At 39.3% G+C, this 23,794-nt stretch overlaps 1 protein-coding gene across 4 annotated transcripts in view; it reads left to right on the top strand.

Annotated features, from left to right (window-relative positions):
- The window catches only part of LOC148869034 (ABC transporter G family member 3-like), a 52,615-nt gene that overhangs the window by 12,989 nt on the left and 15,832 nt on the right, over positions 1-23,794 (top strand). For all 4 annotated transcript variants that reach the window (XR_016107109.1, XM_088969145.1, XM_088969147.1 and 1 more), the window contains exon 4: positions 6,523-6,809. Coding sequence is in view for 3 of the 4 variants with exons in the window: in XM_088969145.1 (XP_088825271.1) it covers positions 6,523-6,809 (287 nt within the window). In the remaining variant the exon portion in view is untranslated. The remainder of the gene's footprint in view (positions 1-6,522; positions 6,810-23,794) is intronic.

The following is a 23,794-nucleotide window of genomic DNA, read 5'->3' on the forward strand; positions in this document are numbered from 1 at the left end:
CAAACAGAAATAAGAACAAAAGCTCCTGCATTTAGCTAGTGTTATGCATCCTCATTCTTCTCAATACAAAACATCCTTCATAAAAAATAACGAAGAATAAAAACTGCTCCTCCTTCCTGTTTCTTCTTCATCTTCATCTTCTTCTTCTTCTTCTTCTTCTTCTCCTCCTCCTCCTCTTGAGGAGGCTTACACTTCATTGTGCTCAAGAGGCTTATGCCTCTTGTATTCTGAACTACTCTTCATGCCTTTGGGTAGTAGAATGCCGTAGGTCATGATTCCACATTTTTAAACATTGGACGAGGCTTGGATGATGGTGAATTCTTCTTTGGGTGGGTAGGTTAGAAGGGGGGTTATGGAATTTTGCGATATTGTGCTAGAGAAGTTTGCCAAGGCTTATCCTCTTGGAAGAGAAACAAAGGCCTTTGCTCAAATATTTGTCCTGCCTATCCAGGGTCTTGTGAGAGAAACTATACTTTTATTTTTCGATAATTGTGAGAGAAACTATACTTCATTTATTTTCTATTTTTTTTCCTGTTCGGGGTAGGGGAGTGGTTTGTTGTTAGGATCATAGTAATCAAAGCAGCTTTGGCTAATCTTTGGGGTGGCCATCCTTAGGGCTTGCACTTTAACTGTAAGCCCTGAGTTGTGAGGCTTATGCTCAATGAGATGGCATTATTTCATAAAAACATGAAGTTGTCTGAGACTAAGTGTAGGTATGCAATAAAAAGTCTACAATTTTATATGAGAATGCATAGATGGATTACTGATTATATAAAAAGGACTAAAGAGTAAAATGGGTGTTTCAAACCCTAAATATTATCATCATCGTTAGGAAGCTTTTAAGACTACAACTGTGGTCTTTTTTATTGCACATCTACTCTTATTATACTTTACCTTTCAGAAAACATCATCATCATCATCATTTTTTTTGATAGGAACAGTAACTTTCATTAGCTTAAAAGTAAAAATACAACTGTCACCAACAGGGATAAAGGTGACCCCTAAATCAAATTACAAAACAGCCAAAGCAAAGACTCCCGATTTACACCTTGCTTTGCTAGATTATCAGCTAAAGCAATTGCTGACTTCCTAGTCCATTTAACATGTGCACCCAGCTCCCTTGTGAGGCTCAATAATTCCCTTACAGGTTGTCTAAGGGACCACGTTCCCAAACTATTTGTTTGCAGCCAGCCTACTACTAATTTCGAGTCTCCCTCCACTTCTAACTGTTGAATGCCCAATTGTTTAGCCAATCTGAGCCCCCCTGAAGGAGGGCCATCATTTCTGCTCTAAGTGAATCCCCCACCCCTTTTGGGCCAGAATACATGGCCAGGATTCTTCCTCCTGCATCTCTAAACACACCCCCAATTCCCGAGGGTCCAGGGTTCCCAACAGAGCTGCCATCAAAATTTAGTTTCACAACACACTGCAGAGGAGGAGACCAAACTGCTTGTATGGTAGGTAGGGGTGTCAATTGGACTGGATTTGGTCCAATCCGATCCAGTCCAATGTGAGTCCATTATGAATGGACCAGGTCCAATCCAATCCAATGAATGTTTTGGACCAATTTGGACCGGTCCAATTCAATTTCTGGACCATCCAATCTGTTCAAATTCATTTTGATTTAGATTGGTTTCAACCCAAATCCAATCCAGTGACACATATATTCTTATCTTATATCAATGGACCAAATATTGGCTTAATCCAACCCAATCCAATGTAAATTTGTTATGGATGAACCAGGTCCAATCCAACCTAATAAATATTTTGGACCAGATTGGTCCAATCCAATGTCTTATTGGTTCATCCAATCCGCCCAAATTGATTTTGGACTGGACGGGGTCCAATCCAAAACCGGTCCATTGACACACTTAATGGTAGGTAGTGAAGCAGAAGACCTTGCTATTACGCTCCAATGTCTAGTCAAGTCATCTACAGAGACATCCTTGAGAAGTTCATGAGTTTTCAACCAATGAATGGCCTCGATGGTGATTCCTTCTATGAGTTCAGGAGCTGATTTTTCTTTCCCTTGGAAAATCCTGTTATTTCTCTCTTCCCAAACTGCCCACAAAATTGCTGCCTGATGGGTTTGTCGAAGCCCTCAAAATTAGTATTAGTTCCACAATAAGATATTTGCAGTAAAAGTGGTGCTAGGTCGAATCCCATAGGGAGCAAATCAGTAATCTCTTAGCCGAATGGATAAAGTAATTGAGTGGAAAATTTAATAACTAAAATTTAAAAGAATAAGAAAGCAATAACAAATTAAACGAACAAGAGAAAATCAGTCTTACCGAATTCTAGTTCAAGGGTTCGGGTTGAATCGATTGGCCATCGATCCTAGGTACAATTCAGCATTCTTGTAATTCAAGCATTTAACCTTAGATTTATTAGGATAGCCATAATAAACCTTGTGTTTTCCTAATTCAGTTGACCATACCCAGCATTTGATCAACACTTATCACCACTCAATTGGGTACGATAGCGTCCATATTAAACAGTGATAGCATTAAGATTTGTGAAAACAGTTAAACCAAAATAACAATAATTGAGATAATTGCAATTACTGAATGTTGTTCCATCGATTCCTTTAGGTTGAACCATGTTAAAACATTGATCAAAGGCTGTCACAAACAATTGACCAAAAAAGATATCAACCTAATTGCTACTTGTACCATTATTCGTGACAATTACGGATCACTGAAATCATGGATAGCAGTAGGAAAATCAACATTAAATCAGTTTGTCAAACTAATTAACATCAACATCCAATAAAAATATGCACATGAATCAATGAATACTTGAATTAGAAAGCAAGAAAATAAATTAACTACAGAACCTCACAATGACACAATCGAACCTCTCCTCTTGAACCAGAAAAAGAAGCTTAGCTGCTCATGATCTACGCAATCTCCATGCCTTGCTTCTCCATAGCCGAGCTGATTTCTTGAGCTTCTTGGTCTTCTTGATGATCTCTTGGATCTGGGAGTGAGTGCTGCTAGAGCTGGTTCGCCCCCCCTCTTTATATAGCCAAAGGAGAGGGCTGTTTTCCAACTCCTTCTAGGAGATCATCTTATCTTTAGGGAGTCTTGATCTTCTTTGAATTAATCCTATCCTATCTCTTATCTTGGTCTAATCTCAATCTTCTTATCTCTCTAGGATTACATTCAAGACTTTAGATCTGATAAGACTCTTTCCTTGGAGATTACATTCGAGATTTGGACTCTTGACTCTTGAATTCGAGTTGGGCTGCTTCAAGGTACTTCTGCGAGTTGGGCTTAAGTTGTGAAATGGGCCTGACTACGAACTTGCTCCGACTTCGGGCTCATTTTCGTACTCGATACGTGCCGAATCTATCAAAACCCAGAACATAAAAGTTGTGGGCCTTCCTTTCATCTTTCTAATGCTTCTTGAATTGTCCAATTCGGAGTCCGGAATTGAGAGTTAGGCCTAGATTATTGACTGTCGCCGAAACTGTGCAAAATCACCCGATTTGCCTTGTTTTCTTCCAATTGCCTTCTTTATTGCCCTGAATCGAAATACAAGAGTAATGAGTCCATTTAGGTGCTAAATAAATGTAAAAGAGTGAATATTAGGGGATAAAAATAGGGTTCTTTTTGGTCTTATCACTGCCCTTGTTGTTCTCCACATCATCCTTCCCTTTATCTTGGGTTGTCGGAAGAAGCTATCTACACTTGAGGGAAGAGTCCACCTGGAATCAAAGAGGGAGGACAACCATTCCCAAATAAGAGCAATAAAAGGACAAGGTATTAGTAGGTGATTCACCGTCTCACCATTCCTTAAGCAGAGGCTACAAGCATGTGGCGATAAGCCCTAGTTTAATCTTTTCCTTTGAAGCACTTCCAAGGTATCATCATCGTCTATATATGGCTGGCTAACTGACATGAATGATGTTCCGCCACTCTATCCTGTTCATTTACATATCCATTGTTAAATTGTGGGCCCTTAAATCACTTCTCACTATTTCAAGCCTTGTCCTTTTTTGCCTGTCTCTAGCTCTTTCAGTCTCTTCAAGTTGTAATAGATCACTTCTTACTCATGCTGTAGATTGTCTTCTTTTCTTTGCATGTGCCCAGACCATCTTGTTTGATTGGTTGTGCCCAAACCTTCTTAGTCTGCTTCATCTCATTTTATCACCAATTGGAGCCAGTTCATTTCTGATCCTATCTTTTTTAGTTTTCCCACTCATTCATCTCAACATTCTTATTTCTGCAACAGTCATTCTTTAGTTGTTTCTTGACTACCCAACACTCTGCTCCATACAATGTTGCTACCTTGTAACAATTCTAGTAAATTTTCCTTTTAGCTTGAGTGGTATTTTTATAACACATAGGCCTCTGGATGCACTCCTCCATGTTGCCCATCTTACTGTAATTCTATGGGCAACATTTACTTCACCTTTTTCCTCAAAAAAAAAATCTATTTGCATCATCCTTCTTCTATCTCTCCCTTGTTATGGACTATCGGACAAAGGTAATGGAAGAGGTCACATTGAGATATTTCTTGGTCTCCAATCGTGTGAACCCTGATTTAGGCTTCTATTATTATTAAATTTACATTGTATATTATGTCTTAATCCTACTTTAAACTTCATTCTTAACTCAGAAATCTTAGAACTGGTATTTAACTCGTTTGATGTTCACTTTTAAGCATGAAGAACTTCTGAGATTTTGACAGCTAGAATATCATTGAGTCACCATTTTCATAATTCCAATAAAAAAAAGGGAAATACACTACTCTCTCTCTCCCTCCCTCCCTCCCATTTCTGACTAGGGAGTTAATTGGTGAAAATTTGTTCAGAAGTCCACATTGAAGGGGTGACTGTTAGGAACCTTGATGGCCGTTCTTTGGATAATCCCATCCCTACTGAGTTGAAGGCATTCACTAGACATAATGTTTCCATTGTTTGGGATTTTGCAGCCTGGTGGGAGGGGTGGGGTGGTCTCCAATAAAGCTAACAGTTATGTAGGCACTTTTGGAGCTTTGAGTTGAGAATGAAAAAATTTAGGGAGTCATTTAGTTGTGGGTGATGCTAGTGATACCGACCAGACTCGCTATAGGAGAAGTTGTTGGACCATGATGGATGGTTTGACGCATTACGGATAAGGTTCTTGACTTCTTGTCAAGGGAATACTTATAATCTCTTAAATGAATCCCCGATGGTAGCTGATTCTTTGGCTTGGGATGGGTTGGGGAGATAAAATTGTGTATTTGGTGGCCCTATGCAATTTTCCTCTTTTGGGGACTTTTTCTTTTATTCTTCGTCCCCTCCAGTGTGCTTGAAATCTTGTAAATGGATGAAATATTGAAGTGTCTGTGGCAGACATGTGACAGACTGACACTCCATGAATTACATGGCATCGTTCCTTTTTTTCTTATACAACATATACAAACAGCTAATGTACACAATTAATGCCATTTTTCCTATAAAATGTTGTTAAGTAGCAACGGCTATCTTTTAGACATCTTTTGCTGGTTTATAATATTAAGATTTTGTATATATAATGGAAATATTGTGTAGCCTGTTTACTGTGTAAAAATTTACATATAGCTCAGAATTAGAGATGTTTTCATTTCACAATTCTAAAACATTGCCTTTTGAAGTCTTTAGATTTCACTGGATACCTCCTAGCCGGTACCGCCAGTTGGTCTTCTTTGCAAGTATGATCTAGTGTTGTCAATGTAGTCAAGTGATGATTAGTCATTTTGGCCTCTCTATTTGATGCAGTGACTAGTCAGTGCCTGGGCTTATTAGTTTACCAGAAAAAAAAAGATAATTTCTAAATTTAAGATATTGATGCTATCTCATAGATAAATTAATATACATGCAATGAAGGAATTATTATCAAACATTTATTTTGTAGTCTTTGTTTTGTGAATATAAAAATTGGATAGGCTAGGATAAGGAGTTAAGTCTTTGTTCTTTCAAAGAGTGCAACCTTTGGCCATTTGATGTACCCCTTGTTTGTGGCAATTCTGTACCAGCACATCACTGATTTGAAGAAAACTTGAAAGAACCTAACCTTCACTTATGTCTTTTATGCCTTGTTTCTGCTTCATAAACCATAAACCAACGATGCTCCACTTCCATCACAAATACCTGAAGCAACAGTATGTGCATAAACAATAAAATTATATATTATATTATTTTGAAATAATTAGATATAAATACAAATGAAAAAGCTTTAAAGTAACATTCTGGTTGGATGGTTGTCGTGATTGTTGATTGACCAGTCAATCTAGTCGATGCTTAGTTGTTGTAGGTTACCTCATCATGAGTAGAAATAAACTAGTTAGTGATGCTTAGTTGTCTTAGGCAATGTGTTGGTAATACTGCTATGGTTAGTTGTACATTCCAAAGAGAATATGGGGGGGGGGGGTAAAAAGAAGAAAAGAAGTCTGGAATTACATCATAGTAGTTAAAAAGAAACATCATCATTCTTTATTATTCAAAAAGATTTTAATAGGACAGAGGTGTTCAATGGAATCTGTTTTAATGTGTAGGGTTATGTGGAGAGGGAAACTGCACTGATTGGATCTCTTACTGTACGGGAGATGTTATACTACTCGGCACTGTTACAACTTCCTGGATGCTTCTCCCAAAAGAAGAGTGTGGTAGATGATGCCATTTCTGCTATGTCTTTGGGTGATTATGCAAATAAACTGATTGGTGGCCACTGTCATATGAAGGGCCTCCCTTGTGGTGAGAGAAGGCGTGTCAGCATTGCCCGAGAGCTTGTGATGAGACCACATATCTTATTTATAGATGAACCTCTTTATCATCTTGACAGGTTTCCTTCAATTGTCTTACTCTCAAGTAATGATTTTGTCATATTGGACTTTTTAATCAAAATGATATGATAGATGGTGGATCATAAAGATGTACCAACAATATAATAGTTACATAGAGAACATGCAGGGGTAGGAGGACCTATCATTTGATATGAATGAGATCTTCTGCTTAACCTCATTGGGGATCTCTTGTGATTTATCAGCCCTTTTGGTGATTTATCAGCTTTTATTTTTTTCCTTTTGGCTTCATTGGATTCTCCTATATTTTCTGTAGAGGAGATGGGCCGAATGGCCCATAGACTGTCACTTCATGTTATGTTATGTTTCTCTCTGTTATGGGCCTTATTCTGGGCCCATACTCTGTAGATGGGCTCTACATTTTCCATTTATGTCAACTTATCCAACTGAAAGATTCTATTGCCAGAACCATTTGGTTGGGCTGATTTTTGCCCTTGGGCGTCTTCTAGGTGAGACTAAACCTGATTTATAAGTTCCATCCCTTGCATTTTTCCACAGTGAATGCTATTGTGTTGGTACATTATGTTTTTATCTGCTCGGAATGGGATTTTATCAGTTGGTTTGAATGTTCTCTCTGTTATCTAACATTGAATTGTCAGAAGTAGTTTGAAGAAGACAGATATCAAGTGATGCACACGCCCAAGGAAAAACTTATATATTAATGAGGTTCTAAAGTGAGAAAGGACAATTGTGCCCTTCTCTTACAAAGATAAAAAAGATGTATATATGAGTTTGACTTTGATATACTATGTAAGATACATAATATAACAATGCTTCCAAAAGGAATAGTAACAGGAGATCAGGAAACAGTGCTATGCATCAGCTTAAAAGGGATAGTAGAATGTTCAATAGAAATAGGAAAGGGTAAAACATGATTTTTACTCAAGCAACATGAAATACAATATTTATTAATATTAGCAAAAGATGTAGCTTTAGATGACAAGCAACTAGAACGAAACAAAAGTTCAAGTTTATTAGCATTAGGGTGGTCAAGACATCTATGCAAAAGGTGCCACACATTATTTCTGCAAACAAATTCTGAACTACTAGTAGTAGAAAATAAACAAGATGGAATAGAGGAAGCCTTTGTCTTTTCAAATTCCAAAGCAAGCAGTTGGCCCAGTCTATGCCCCTTTCCTCTCATTGCCCCAATGCATTGCTCCTGAACTAAACAACCATCATGAGAAAAAGAAACAATATTACCATCCTCAACTAGTTGACTAACAAAAAATTAAATTAGTGGTAAGCTTAGGAACTAGACTAGAAAGACTTTAGGAAAATGGAATTGTGAAGGATAAGATTGAAATTGCAGCGTTAAGTGTCCAGACTGAGTTGAACAGTCACTAGGAAGTTCCGGAAATGGGTGTTTGGAGGAAAACTGTGAAGGTTGAAGCAAAACATTTTCTGTTTGAAGAGTTAAGATACAATGGGAGATTGGTCTTGAAGATCAGAGAAGCAAAGTTACTGGTGATGCTGTTAGCTGGTATCAATTCCTTGAAATGGTTTGGGAGTTTTCTAGAAGAAGCGTTCTCTTCTAGTAGGGAGAAAGATCTGTAAAGATTTTTTTTTTGAAAGAAGGTAAAGTATGATTGCATTAATATATGGTCCTGTGTACAAAGAGAAGCTGTACAAAATGAAGAACCTCAAAAAAAGGCCATCCTCAAAAAAGTATGATCAGATATACTATCTCTAAAATCATTATGCATAGACATCCAACTTCTCAAAACCTCTATTGCCAAGTTAATGACCTCAGCTTCAGTAGTAGATATTTCTCAAAAATCCTGTTGTTCCTTTCTGACCACACAACCCACATAACTGCCAGAGGGATGGAAGCCCAGCATAACTTTCCTTTCCTTGACAGCCCCTGAATATGCCACTCCTCTAGCAGAGCTCTAACTGAAGCTGGCATGCACCAGCTTAGATTCAGGGATTTGCAGAAGTGTGACTATACTGCAGAACTAAACTTGCAATGAAGAGATGCCCAGTGGATTCCATTTGCATATTGCAAAAACAACACCTCCAATCTGGCAGATTAAGACCTTTATTCAGCAGCATTTCTTTGGACAGACACCTCCCCAGCCCTGCCACCCAAACAAAAAATCTTTATTTTTGGAGGAGCCAAGTTCCCCCAAGTGGCCTTGCTAGGAAAGGGGGCTTCAGGCCTTCCCACCGGAAATTTGTAGAAGGATTTGACTGTGAATTCTCCAGATTTTGACCATTTCCAGACTGTTGAATCTTGCTCCTGAAAACTTAGCTGTTGGTCTTGTAACAGATTAAGAAAATCTGCCATCTGCTGAATTTCCCAGTCGATGAAATTTCTCCTAAAGAGAGGAACCCAGCATAGCCTGCCTTCCTGGAGACATAGAGAATCGGCCACTAAGGCTTCCTTATCTACAACAACATTGTACAGGGCTAGGAACAACTCTTTTAGGGTGTTGTCACCAGCCCACTGGTCTAACTAGAACCTGGTTGAACTGCCTGTAAGCCTTACAAATTCCTTTCCACACCCCACAACCATAGGTGCCAGAGGGAATACCAACATCCCATCCATTGTTCCTTATGTTGGAAGGGTTAAGATCCATCATGTGGATGGCCGAACCATTGGCTGGGTGGAATTTCAAAAATTTCCTAATCCTTCTAGGAATCGAATTCCTTATGTTTTGAAAGACTGCATTTTTCAGGATCGGTCTTGCATTGAACCGGACCAAATTTGAAACCAATCAAAGAGGGAGATTTATACATGATACGGATACCACAAACATAGATCCCAAGGTGGAAGTTCACACCCAAATCAGTCCTAAAACCAGCCTGCACTGAAGATGGCGTAGTGTATAGGTGAAGCTGATTCAACAACACAGTTTTCAGCAAAACTGCAACCCAACTACTTGGATCGAACTGGGGAAGGTGAGCCTGAAATTCCTCTACTTTTTTCTTGCAAAAATCAAAAGAAAACTGATCTCTATCAGTCCTTGAAAGCCTAGGTCATGATAGGGTTTCTTGGAAGACAAAAGAGAATAAGAGAGAACAAAAAAGAGTGGTGTTCTAGTTTGGTTCGCCCTCTTCTATTTTTATCTTCTTATGGAGCACTTTTCCTAATCAAATTAGGAGATTATCCAAATCTAATTAGGATCTGGACTTTATTAAGAGATAAGCCTTATCCTTTTAAGATGATGGGTGCTTCATACCCAATTCCAAACCCAGATTCGACCCAAAGCACATGACAACTTAAGTTTCCATGTGACAACTTACTTAAATCTTATTAATTATGGGCCTTAGACCCATTTCCTTCAAAGGCTCACGATCAAGATGTTGCATGGCCAACTTAGGCCTGATTTGTATAGCGCGGGGCCCCACAATGACCTCATATAAGTCCACATGGGTTCGACCCAACATTTGTGAAAAGGCTTGGCCGAATTCACTGCTAAACGCAGTGAACCCCTGAGCACATCACTATGGGCCCAACATTTACACTTAAATGATCCATGAATTCAGCCATCCTAAAAAGATCCAAGGGTAATGGACTTAAGTAAGATAAATCCCGTCAGGTAATCAGCCTTGTAATGGTCTCTTACACTTAACCTCTTGGCCCATAATGATCACAACATTGCCGATAGGGAAGGACCTCTCTTCTGGCTGTAAGGTACCGTGTCACACTCTCTGCTCGGATGGATATTGGGAATTAAAACCTTTTGCAAATAATTTTCATAAAACATATACATACATACACACAAACACATCTATATATATATATATATATAAACAGGAGCATCTATACTATCTTCCGCAACTTCCGGAAGAGCCAAACATATTAGCAGTAGCAGTTCGAGATCATTATCGGGATTCATCTACATATCCATATTGAGATCAATCTCGGAACTCGCTGGCTCCACTGCTCGATGTCCGTCCGGAGAGGGGATGAGGTCGGTGCTTTCTTTCTTTCCTCTCAGTGATCAAAATCAAACCTCAAACACACTGAATTTATTCATGACTATCCCTCCCGAAGGAGAGGGATTATTGAAACTACATAAGAACCTCCGAGGAGGTCTACTCCTTAGACATTACAGAAAGGAGAGGATGAGCTAAGGATGTGCTCGACTCGAGACTGAATGCTAGACTCGACAAAGGATGCCTTACAAATGAGACTTGAGTCTCCTTTTCTAGACTTCTATCCGGTTTCCCAGTTATAAGACTTTGGACACCTGTCCATTGAAAATAAGATTCGATCTTATCTCTTCTGCTTTTTGGCTGGTGGCAGCCCTTCGACATCTGTCTCGTACTTTACTTTATTCGGTGCGCTGTCACTTTCTTCTGTCGTCTTCTGCCGAAGATTCCAAAGTTGACGTGCCTTTTCAATAAGTGCGCGTGTTTTTTTTTGCCAGTTGTCGATTCTTTTGTCGACTTCTTTGATTCTTCTGTCGAGGTCGTCCTCCATTATTGGTGGATGTCCTTGTCAGCCGACAACTTTTGTAATGAGATAAGATTCTCTTCATCAGAATTCTTATCTTTTTCTTTTTCGTCACAAACATGACAGCTGTGACCCTCGAATTTTTGGAGCTTAGCACACAATAATTCCTTAGTGGCGGGGCTCGCATTGATTTCGTTGTCAAGAATCTTATCTTCGAAATCTTGAAGAGCTTTGTTCTCTTTTTTGCTGAGTGGGCTTCCACTGGCGCTTGTGATAATGCAGTGGCTGCTGCAATAATTCACTTTGAACAGCTGTTCTGGGCGAATCTTTTGAGTCTTCTTGATGATAGACATGAAATTGTCTATTCTGAACTTCTGAAGTCCTCCATCTTGGAAGTCTTTTTCTTCGCTGATAACCCTGGATGGGTTTACTGTCCTTTCTTTTGCCAAGCCAATTTCAACAAAGTGATATGCTGCATAGCATTTGTTCTGAGACCAATCTGGAATTGTAGATTGGAACTGGATGTAGATGTATGCATCTCTGGCAGCTGCTACCCTTGTTCTGAACTTTTTGATAGCTTTTTTAAATCCTTCTGGAAAAGACTTAATTTCCTGCAGATTTGCTGAAGGATAGATGCACTTAATTAATCCAACCTTAAAAGCCAGAAAAACAAGTTTTTCGTCCGAATTTGGACAGAAAATGAAAAGACTTCTGGACGGCTTGTCGTCTGTGAAGACCATTTCTAATTCATAATCTTCTGGTCCAAGAGCTCTTGCTTTCGACCATAACTGTCTGAAAGTTCCAAAAGGAACTCCTTCATAAAGATCTTCAGGGGTTGTCCTGGTGACCGTTTCTGAAGGCTCTTTTATAACAATTCTTCTGTCAGGAAGCTTTTTCTTGACAATGGGCTCCTTGAAGATGGTGCCTTTGAAGAGAATTGGAGATCCTCCAAATCTGACAAAATGTCTTTCTGCTTCCTTCTTTGCCTGAAGAAAAGAACTGTATTTCTTGAATGTTACGTCTGTGCCCGTAACATACTTGGAGACGATAGACCAGTCGTCATAAATTCCTTTGTGATCTCCTTCAAAGATGACATAGAATCTGTCTTTGAAGTTTGCTGGTTGTGCGGCTTTCGCTGCGTAAGTTGGTCGGAGAGAGACCATAGCACTTTTTGGTAAAGTGTCAACCATCAACGGATTTGATGTGTCTTTACCGGAGCCGTTTGCTTCCGGACTAGATGAAGATTGTGGTTCTTCATTAACCGTGATCTCTTTGCGTAAGAGACTAACGATGTCAAATTTGTTCTTGGAAGAACTAGGATTGACTATATCCTCTATTTTGCTTTTTGCCAAAGCAACAGGCATCAACGGAAGTTGATCATTGTCTTTACCAGCACCCGTTTGAGCTGGACTAGATTCAGTTTCTGAACTTTCGTTCTCCTGTACTGAATTAACAGTTGAGGCTTCTAGACTTTCGTCATAGATAGCAATTTGTTCTTGAATAGCACGAAGCTCTATTTCAAGAATCTTTTTTCTGAGGCGCAAGGCCTTGATTTCTTCCATTTTTCTCTCACAACACACTTCCCCCCTTTTGAAAAGTAAAAACTGAGAAGGATGAATGAAAGTGTTTACAGAGAAGGGTTTTTATAGGCTTTTGAGGAAGAAAGCTGACGTCATTGCTTACGATCTCTTGTTAAAGAGTCTGCAAGGACATTCTTATCCCCAGATAAGTGTTCCACGTCAAAAGAATAATGTGAGAACCACATTTGCCAACGGACCAAACGTCCTTGTTTACTATCTCCTGCAATGTTAGTTATGAGGAAATAAGTAAAATTTTTATTATCTGTTCTTACCAGAAATCTTACCGGAGTGAGATATGCTGAGAATTTGCTGATTACTTGTTTTACTGCAAGTAATTCTTTTTCATTGCTGTGGTAATTTCTTTCAGCTGCTTTGAAGCTTCCCGAAGCGTACCTGCAAATTTTTTCTTCACCTTCTGTGGTTTTGGCTTTCAAAACGCCACCCCAGAAGTCGTTAGAAGCATCTGTCTCAATAATAAGACTGTCTTCTACTTTAGGAAGATAAAGTTTAGGAAAATTAATTAATGTTTTCTTTATCTTTCTGATATAATCAGTGTCAGATTGTGTCCAATCCCAAACATGATCTTTTTTGAGTTTTCCTTGCAAAGGTTTTCTCATTTCTGCGAGTTTTGGAATATAACTTTCAGCACAAGTTAGAACTCCGAGAAATCTTTGAAGATGTTTTTTATCTTCAAGTTGATTTGGAAAATTATGCAAATGTTCCAAGATATGATTTTGAGGACTATGAGTCCCTTGATCTATTTCAAGACCAAGAAAATTAATCTTTGTTTTGAAAAGATTAGCTTTCTTTTTTGAAAGAATTATTCCATATTTTTCTATTCTGCTTAAGATAGATAAAACATGAAAATAATGTTCTTTTTCTGTATCAGAGAATACGATGATGTCATCAACGTAAACAGTGCAAAATTTTTCCATTCCTCTAAGGGCATTTTGCATATGTCTCTGAAAGATGCTAGGAGCTTGCTTTAGTCCGAAAGGGACCACTCTCCATTGATAATGTCCGTCGGGACATGTGAAGGCTGTTAAAAGCTGAGATTCCTCATCTAATAACACTTGCCAGAAACCACTTTTACAGTCAAAACTGGAAAAGATAGTTTTTCCCCTGAGAAGAGTTAATAACTCTTGCATGCAAGGTAGATTGTGACTGTCACCTACTGTGGCAGTATTGATTGCCTTGTAATTGACAACCATTCTTTTCTTTCCACGTCTTTTTTCTGCTTCATTTTCAACCAAAAAAGCAGGAGACATATGTGGAGATTTGCTGGGAACAATAAGATTCATATCAAGGAGTTCCTTGATTTGCTTATTGAATTCCTCTCTATCCTGAGGACTGTATTTCATAGGTTTTACCCTAACGACAGTTTTAGGATTAATTAATTTTATTGATGCAGTCATCCATTTTTTGGATTTGATTGGATCAATAGGATTTTCTGAACAAACTTTATCAAGAAGTTCTTCAATTTGTTGATATCTTTTAATATCAATGATGTAATTATTAATTACTTCTTGGGTAATGTTTGTACCTTGAATTGGTTTAGTTTTTGAATCTTTTTTCATGGATTCAAGAAAACCGGGTACTCCAAATTTATAAGCTTTGGTTACCTTTTTTATAAGGATCATTTCATTGTTTAAATGAAATGAAATTCTATCAAGCCATTGGGTGAAAGGACCATAAAGCTGACAGAAATTGTTACCTAAGAGAAGATCAATACCCGTCTCTTGTTGGTAAATTGTTGGTATGATAAAGGGTTCTCCTGATAGAAATAGGGTGATATTTCTACAGACTTTATCAATTTGAATCTTGTCTTGATTTGCAATCGTGACTTCGATTCTTCTGGGAGCATTTTCCCAAAGTTCTTCAGGAATGACATGCTCACTAGCAATGCATAAACCTGCACCAGTATCTACATAGCAATGTAGATGAATGGGTTTGTAACTCTTAAATTTAAGAGTTCCCTTTATGTAAATTGAATTTGGGCTAGTTCTATTGAGAAGAATTAGCTCAGAATCAGTTTTTTGAAGATTTAAACAGAAAAATTGTTTCTGCCAATCCCCCCAACTAAAAAGTTGATTTCTTTTCATTCTGAATCTGATGAGTCAGAATTAGAAGTATCTGATTCTTCGTGAAGAAGTTGCAGAGAATAAACATGAAGATGTCCTTCATATTTATCTTCTACAGGATAAAATCCGTCGTCGACTGCTTCAAGAATAAGTTTAACCTTTTCAGGAAAACTTTTTCTATTTGGACATTCATTGGCATAGTGTCCTTCTTCACTGCAGATCCAACATCGACATTTTTTTTTGCCTTGTGGACAAAACTGTTGTTTCTTTGGTTTTACTTTTGAAAAATATTTACTTGGTGTAAATTCTTTTTTCTTTTTCTTCCAAAGTTTTTTATATGGTTTTTTCATATATTTTTTCTTATATTTCTTTTTGAAATAATTTTTGTCTTTCTTTTCTGGTTTACACCCAAAAAGAATTGTTTCTGTTTCAGTTATGTTCTCACAACATTTCTTACTGAAACTTTTTAATTGTTTGGCTGTCTTAGCCTGATCGCAATATCTCGCGATTTCTTCTTTGACTATTCTTGTAGCATAGGCTAAAGAATAAGCAGTAAGAGATGATTTTTCCAGATTCCATATCTTTTTAGTTTTTCTCCTATGACAGGAATTTTCATGAGATAAACTTCAACCCATTGAGCGTACTCGCTGGTGTCAAGTTTATACATGTTTTTCTCAAACATGCATGTAAATTCATCAAGTTGACAAATATTACATAACTGAGCTTTTGTTAAAGCTGTTCTAGCTTTTTCTGCTTGCTTTAACAGTTCTTGTTCTTTATTATTTACATAATCAAGACCTAAGAACATAGTATATAAAGCTTCTATGATTTTATCGAAGATGTCAATTCCATGCATATCTTCGTTCCAGTTTGTTCGTTTTATGAATTCTTTTATTATTCCTTCAGATTTGTGTTCTAAACGAACAGGAGCATCTATATTATCTTCCGCAACTTCCGGAAGAGCCAAACATATTAGCAGTAGCAGTTCGAGATCATTATCGGGATTCATCTACATATCCATATTGGGATCAATCTCGGAACTCACTGGCTCCATTGCTCGATGTCCGTCCGGAGAGGGGATGAGGTTGGTGCTATCTTTCTTTCCTCTCAGTGATCAAAATCAAATCTCAAACACAGTTGAAATCCACTATCGGTTGTTTAGGTTTCCATTAGAGAGAGTGTAAGCCCTATCATTCACTTTGTCTGACAAAGAGGCCGGTCCTATCACTATGATCACCCAATCAGATGAATTCTCAGATTGCCCCAACATACCCAGGTTTTGACCCTTGATGGATCTCAATTGATGGGCATATCAAGCACAACCCAATCCAACACCTAGTGTAGTACCATAATCAAGTCTAGGGGTTATGTGTAACTTTCCAATTTTGCCCATCAATCTCCAAGGTCTAGGGCATAACTGGAAAATGGTCTGGGTTAGTGTTTCATCCAAACACAAACTGCATGTGCTTCGGGTCTAACCCTAGCAGCTGAGACAAGCTGTCCTAACTTTTTTTGGTGGCACATCAGTGTCAGCCTTGGTAGGATAAACTCCCCGAGTCTATCCAACGGCTGAGAACATTTTAAACTAATATGAGTCTCATAATGTCTAGTTTAAGGGGTAATTTCATAGAAACATACCAATATCAACATGAAACAATAATGTACTTTTATTCATTTACAATAAATGTATTTCTACATCAATCTGATTGGAGCTAAGGGCATACACTGTCTGACACCTTAAGCCATATTTCTCCTCAATCACCTTCCTCCAAAGTTTGTTTGGTTCTGATGAAAATCTCCACAACCAACTTCCCAATAGGGCAAGGTTGAAAAGCTTAAGGTTTCTTATTCCAAGCATAAAGTAGGTTGGAAGGCTGGCTAACGCACTTTTGATGAATGTGACCTTACCACCTTTAGAGAGATACCTTTCCTTCCAAGAAGCCAATTTTTGGTCCATCCTTTGTAGGACTGGAGTCCAAATTGCTTTGGAGATACATTTGGCTCCAAGGGGTAGACCTAAATAAGTTGTAGGCAGACTACCCACTTTACATCCCAATATAACAGCCTAATAATGAATGTTAGGCACCTCTCCCACAGCTAATAATTCACTCTTAACTAGGTTCACCTTCAGTCCTGAAATTATCTCAAACAAAAATAGTAGATACTTCAGATTAAGGATTTTGTCCTCTGAAGTACTGCCGACAAAGAGAGTGTCATCTGCATATTGTAGGGTGGGGGTTTTTGTTCCATTAGGACTTCAAAACCCCCTCTACCAACTTGCTAAGACCTTCCATCTCTAAGAGGAAGTGCAACGGAGATAGAGGGTCTCCTTGTCTCAGCCTTCTTGAGCTTTTGGAATTTCCTTTTGCTGACCCATTTTCCAAGATTTAGAACCTTGGAGTAGAAACACAGACTTTTATCCAATTTCTCCACTTTGGTCCAAAGTGCATTCTTTCCATCATATAGTCTAATAAAGCCCAGTTTACATGATCATAGGCTTTTTCTAAGTCTAATTTGCAAACCAGCCCTGGCTTTCCACTTCTGTTCCTCGAGTCAATTAACTCATTGGCTATAAGAACTCCATCATGGATTTGTTTGTTGTGGACAAAGGCGCTTTGGAAGCTAGAAACCAAAGATCTGTAAAGATTGTTGGTGGAATAACAAAGAAGATATATTGTGGAGACAAGAAATGCAAGAGGATGCTTCATAGTTTTGCAAGAATTCTATGATTTGGGAAGAATGCCGATGGTCTGTTTTCCGGAAGGTAGGAATGGCCAAGGTTGGGAGCTGATTCACAATATAGTACAGGAGCTGTTGAACTTATGGATCGATGATTCACGCCAGTCAAAGTATTGCGAGAAGACTTTGGGAGTGTCCGTCAATGACAAGTTTCAGGATCAGATGTAGGATAGTGTTTTGGTTGTCAATCCTAATGCTGGGGAGGAGGTTTCGACTTCCAAACTAGTGGTTGAAGTATCAGAAGCTGTGTTAGATTGGAAGAAGCTAGCTGATATTGTAATCAAGGAATTGAAGTTCAAAGGTATGATCATCTTAACCCCCTTCAGAGACAGAAAAGCAATACTTGACCCGATGGAGGATAAGATTGAAATTGTAGCGTTAAGTGTCCAGACTGAGTTTGGGGTTCTTACTATATCAACTTGGTGTCTTGGTTCTAACACAAGACAATTAGATTTAGAAGGTGGTGTAATAGTGAGAATGATTGGCTTGCCATTTCATCTTTGGAAGTAGGAGGTATTTGAATCAATTGCATTAGCTTGTAATGGTTACTTAGGAGGAATCTTCAAATTGGACTGACGTTCTGTGGTGATGTTGCTGAACATTGTAAAACCAGATGATATTCCAAGAAAAATTGAGTTGTTGGCTGATGGTACTTCATACAGTGTTTGACTAGCGACCTCCATTGAAGCTGCATTGTGGAAGGATACTCGTAGGGAGGAAGACAAAGGGGTAGAGGACCTAGTGCTACTTGGCAAACAACAACTACACATCGTGATTGCTGGAACCCTATTACCAAAAGTGGTTAATCAAAATATGTAGATCTCAAAAGGAGTTGAGCAGGAAGAAGTTATGCTCACTTCCTCATGTGAAGAAGGGCTGGTGTGTGACAGTCCACATGTGGAAGCATCGACCAATTGGGGAAAAACACCATTAATGAGCTCTTCAACAGGTCCGGGGTGCGGGAACTTGAAAGGTCAGGAAGGAATCAATGGACATTTGATTAAGTAGTGGTGCCGGTGAGGGTTGGGTCAAAGGGGTTGGAGATGGGTCCATATAGTCTTTCTACAATGCACGTGACCAGATTAAGTAGTGGTGCTTTGGTAGACCAATTTTATGGTCTATCTTCTTCTCATCGGGAGGAATCTAGTGAAAAGAAAATAGAATTGCTTCGTTTTAGGAAGAACAAGACGCATCTGCGGTTGAGATCCATGAAGTCTTCACTAGGTAGGATCTCTGATGGCTCTGATCCCACATTGAAGAATAATCTCTATAAAATCTTGAGCCTGTTGCCAAGGAAAGTTGATAAGAGAAAGTCGTTAGGACCTGTCAAACCAAAGTTGAAAAGAAACGAAGGAACAAGGAAGGTCTTGGCTGAGGCTGGAAAAAGAAATGAATAGAGGCAGATCTGGGTGATCGCTAAGTTTGACAAAAACGGCAAGAAGAGTATCATTAGTGGTTCAGGGGAAAGTCTCGACAACTCTCCATTATCTCAGATCAGTGGTGGGTCTGATAGGATTGGGGTATCTTCTGAGCCTGGGGGGATAAGTATGGCATCTACAGAGACCGGTTGTGATTCTGAAAATCAAGTTCCATTGTGTCTGGAGGATTTAGCCTCTGCTGTCACAGAGGAGCTGGAGGGGGAGGAGACATGTTTGATAGGAACTCTAGTGCCGGTGCTGAGCTGGAAATTGAAGGCGAGGTCAAAGGAAAGGATGTATCAGATGCTGTTGATTCTACTGGAGAACAGGATGAAAGAAACATAGAAGATAGTCTATATTTTGAGGAGGTCAAGGTTGGAAGATTGGGTGTTAATTTGGGTTGAAGGAATAATCTGGAAGAGAATGAGGAGGATCAGTGTAATGGGTTAATCAGCAAGAAACCGCGTAATCTGAGATCTCACAACATAGTTCATGTGACAAAGGTGTTTTCAAGACTAAAACTAGGCTTGGCAGGGGCAAGACCTACGAAAAAATACAAATGGGTATATAGAAGGAAGAGAGTGAGGTAATGGGACTCCTGAAACTGGAGTGACATTGCAAGTTCAGCCATAGCCTCCCCATACTTTGAAGAAACAACCAGAAAACAAGGTGGGTGCTGTTGATTCTGAATCTAGTGGAATCAAGCTGCCACAGGATACTGTTGTTGATGGAGAAGACTCAAGTGATGTGGCTATCCAGAAATTAGTTGATAGAGAGGTGATGGTTGGGAAAAGATTGGGTCTGTATTTTTTGGGTGGCGAGGAATTTGCCAAGAGGGCCTTTAGAAATTTGAAAGAACAAGAAAGGAAGAGAAAGAGAAAAACAAAGCTTATACTCAGGGGAGCAAGGACTGGGATGAGGATTACTCGATCCAAGAGGATGAACTTATAGATGAAGCTTCAGAAAGGCTTGCAGCTTTGGTTTTGTAGCGGGCTGGTGGTTTTATTGGCACTTAAATTGGCCATTGGGCCTGTTATGATTGGGTTTTTCTTGGGTGTAAGCAGCGGTTTTCTTAGGCCTTTGGGGGTTTATTGGGGCTACTAACATACTTGTGGTGACATCTTATCACCTTATGTTGTACTTATTCCTTTTTTATTTTAATGAATTTTTCTCTTTATTCTTCAAAAAGAAAAAAAGTGAATATGATTAGAGGTTTAAGAGATATCCCACCAATCATTTCAAGTTTTTCACCATTAGCTGTAATGATATGTTTATTGAGAGATTGATTGGAATATGCCCCTATCATATGATTAGAGGCACTGGAATCAATTATTCAAAGGTGACTGGGTGAAGAACAATAATATGATAACTCACCGGACAGACCAATGGCTGAAAATGCAGAACAAGTGGCTGTAGATATCGGTTGCTGCATCTTTTCCTCAGTGAGAACCCCAGATTTTAGATAGGGCGTTGGTGGCCAGTGAATGCATTGATTTGATATTGAGAAAGCCTACAATCATGTGGAGTGAGGTTTTTTAGAAGAGATATAGAGATTAATGGGTTTTGGGGAGAGATGGAGAAGTTGGATGTTTGCTTGTGTGTCATCAGTCTCGTTTTCAATTCTTATAAATGGAGTTTCTTCGAAGTTTTTTTTCAGGATTCTAGGGGTTTAAGGCAAGGGGATCCGATCTCTCCTTTATTCTTTGTGTTAATTATGGAGGTGTTGAATCTGTTATTGGATAAAAGTGTGCAGCTGGGCTTGATTGAGGGATCTAAGGTGGGATCAAATGGACCTTGCATTTCTCATCTGCAATATGCCAGGTGATACTCTTGATTGAGGGATCTAAGGTGGGATCAAATGGACCTTGCATTTTTCATCTTCAATATGCCAGGTGATACTCTCATCTGCAATATGCAGATGATACTCTCATCCTCTCATCTTTTTGGATGCTTCTGTGGAACAGGTGCTGAACTTGAGAGCAATTTTAGCAAAATTTGAATTGTTGACAGGTCTGAGAGTGAACCTCTCTAAGATTGTTTTGATAGGAGTTGGAGAGGTAAGGGGGAAGGTGTTAATGGAGTGTGTTGGGGCATTTGAATGCAGAATTGGGGAGCTTCCTTTCTTGTATTTGTTCTTGCCAATTGGGGCTAATTCAGCTTTAGTTACGCTATGGAAGCCAATTATTGAAAGACTTGAGAGAAGGCTGGATGGTTGGAAAGAAAGATATCTTTTTCTGTGGGGGTGGGGTGGAGGATAAAACTTATTAGGAGTATTTTACCAAGTTTGCCAATGTATTACTTATCCTTGCTAAGGGTGCCATGAGAAGTTGCAGAGAGAGCAGAAAAAATTCAAAGGGATTTCCCATGGGAAGGGGGGGGGGGAGGTAAGAAATTCTATTTGGTTAACTGGGAAAAAGGTCTGCAGACCAAAGGAGGGAGGGGGTTTGGGCTTTGGGTGAGAGTCAAGCAAGGTGAATTCTTCTTATGGGGTGAGTGTATGGAAAAGGATAATGAATTTTAATCAGGAGTTTAGAAGTCTAACCGGCTTCTCAGTAGGGGATGGGGCTAGAATTAGGTTTTGGAAGGATGACTGGTGTAGGGTGGGAAAGCTTTGTGAGCTATTCCAAAGGCTGTACTTGACAGGGAATTAGAAGAGTGCATAGCACTATTGGGAAAACTAGAAAGTGTGAAAGTTTCAATTCAAACAAGGGATGAACTATGGTGGAAGGAGTTCTCAAATGGAAAATTTTCTGTTAAATCATGTTACTCAACCCTTTGTAGGAACCAATTGGACTCAAACCAGATTGAAGGGATTTGGAGTAACCTGATTCCTCCTAGGGTGGAAGCTTTTGTGTGGCTGGTTGGTATGGATAGTGTCTTGACTGTGGACCACCTGAACAGCAGAGGATTCAGCATGGCTAGTATATGTTACCTGTGTAAAGAACTAGAGGAACCGGTCAATCATCTGTTTATTTCCTATAAAATTTCTGGTTTCATTTGGAATCTCTTCACAACTGTTTGGGATAAGAAATTTTCAGCCAAGGACTCCTGTAGAGATCTTTTCTTCATGGCCAAGACTCAAAGGCAGTAAGATGGCCAGGCTGATTTGGAACTGCATACCATTTGCTATCTGCTGGAATATTTGGAAGGAAAGGAATAGAGGAGTATTTGAAGACAAGGCCAGGAATTTGGATAGATTGGTGGTGGCTTTTAGTAATTCTCCCCCCCCCCCCCTGTTGTAGTGCTATTTCAAGGTGTTTCCTTAACACCTGGTCAGACTGTATTTTTTTCCCTTTTAATTAAATGTTTTATTTCTACTATAAAAAAAAGAATTGCGAAAGGCTCTCCCTTGATTGAAGTAGAAGTGGAAGTGGAAGAGACTATAGCACTCTCTGTGTAAAGTGGAGGTGACGGTGGTCTTGGCTTTGGGGTGGTCGCAAAATTGGATTTGGAAAAAGCCTATGATAAAGTTGACTGGGACAGGATCCCAAACACATTGGGCTTAAGAAGCTTTGGAAGAAGATGAGTGCGGTGGATGAAAGGATGCTTCAGTACAGCTTGGTTCTCGGTACTAGTAAATGGAGAGCCCAAAGGTTACTTTCAGGCAAGCCAGGGGCCTAAGGCAAGGTTGCCCCTTATCCCCCCTCCTTTTCACTTTGGTTGTAGACATTCTTAGCTATTTTATTGAGAAAGCAAAAGGTCTTAGGCTGTTGAGAGGTTTTGCAGTTGGGAGGGAAGCCATTCACTTGTCTCATTTGCTATTTGCTGATGCTATTATCTTGTTCTTGGAGGCAGATTTGGAAAACATCATCAATCTGAAAAATTTATTATTTGTTTTGAGTTGGTGCCGAGCCTTCATGTAAGCTATTCCAAGAGTAGCATTGTGGGAATAAATACAAGTGAAAGCTTGCTGCATAGCTTTAAAGGAGATTCTAGGGTGTAAATTCGAGAGCTTCCCCATTTCTTATTTGGGGATGCTCCTTAGAGGGAATCCAAGAAGTCAAAGCTTCTGGGATCCAGTGGTGGAGAAGTGTAAAAAATGATTAGCCACTTGGAAGAAAGGGTACCTCTCAAAAGGGGGTATATTTACTTTAATTAAAGCCTCTCTGGCTAATCTCCCAACGTACTTTCTCTCGATGTGGGCGCTGACAACTTAATTAAAGCCTCTCTTCCTTCCAAGGTAAAAATCAGAATTGAAAAGTTGCAACGGGATTTCTTGTGGGATGGGGGTGGAGAAAAGAAGAACCACTTAGTCAGTTGGGACCAAGTGTGAAATCAAGGGAAGCAGGGGGACTTGGAATAGGTCGAACCAAGAAAGAAATGTAGCTCTCTTGGGAAAATGGCTATGGTGCTACCCTCTTGAAACAAGTACTCTATGGGCCTAAGTTGTCAGCAGCCAATATGGAAAGCATGCCAACAGGTGGGATAGCAAGGTCCACTTGAATCGAGTGAACGCCAACAATCCTTGGAAAGGTATCAGTTCTACTTATCTTCTCTCTAAACATGCTTCGGCAAAACCTGGTGGAGCTGTTGTTCTCTTCACCTATTGCTAAAAGAGCCACTAACCTTCCTCAGTCAAGGGAAGAGGAGGAGGTGACCTTGTACTTTGATGGAAATGCTCTAGGGAAACCTGGGTCGAGCTGGTTGTGGGGATGTGTTTTTGAGGAGGGATGGTAGTCCTTTGTGGTTCTTTAGTGGACCATTAGGGACTGCAGACTCTACAATGCTGAAGTTGTAGCAGTG

The sequence above is a fragment of the Nelumbo lutea genome, chromosome 2, assembly GCF_056320005.1.
Source record: "Nelumbo lutea isolate HS-2025 chromosome 2, American lotus-T2T, whole genome shotgun sequence".
Classification (NCBI taxonomy): Eukaryota; Viridiplantae; Streptophyta; class Magnoliopsida; order Proteales; family Nelumbonaceae; genus Nelumbo; species Nelumbo lutea.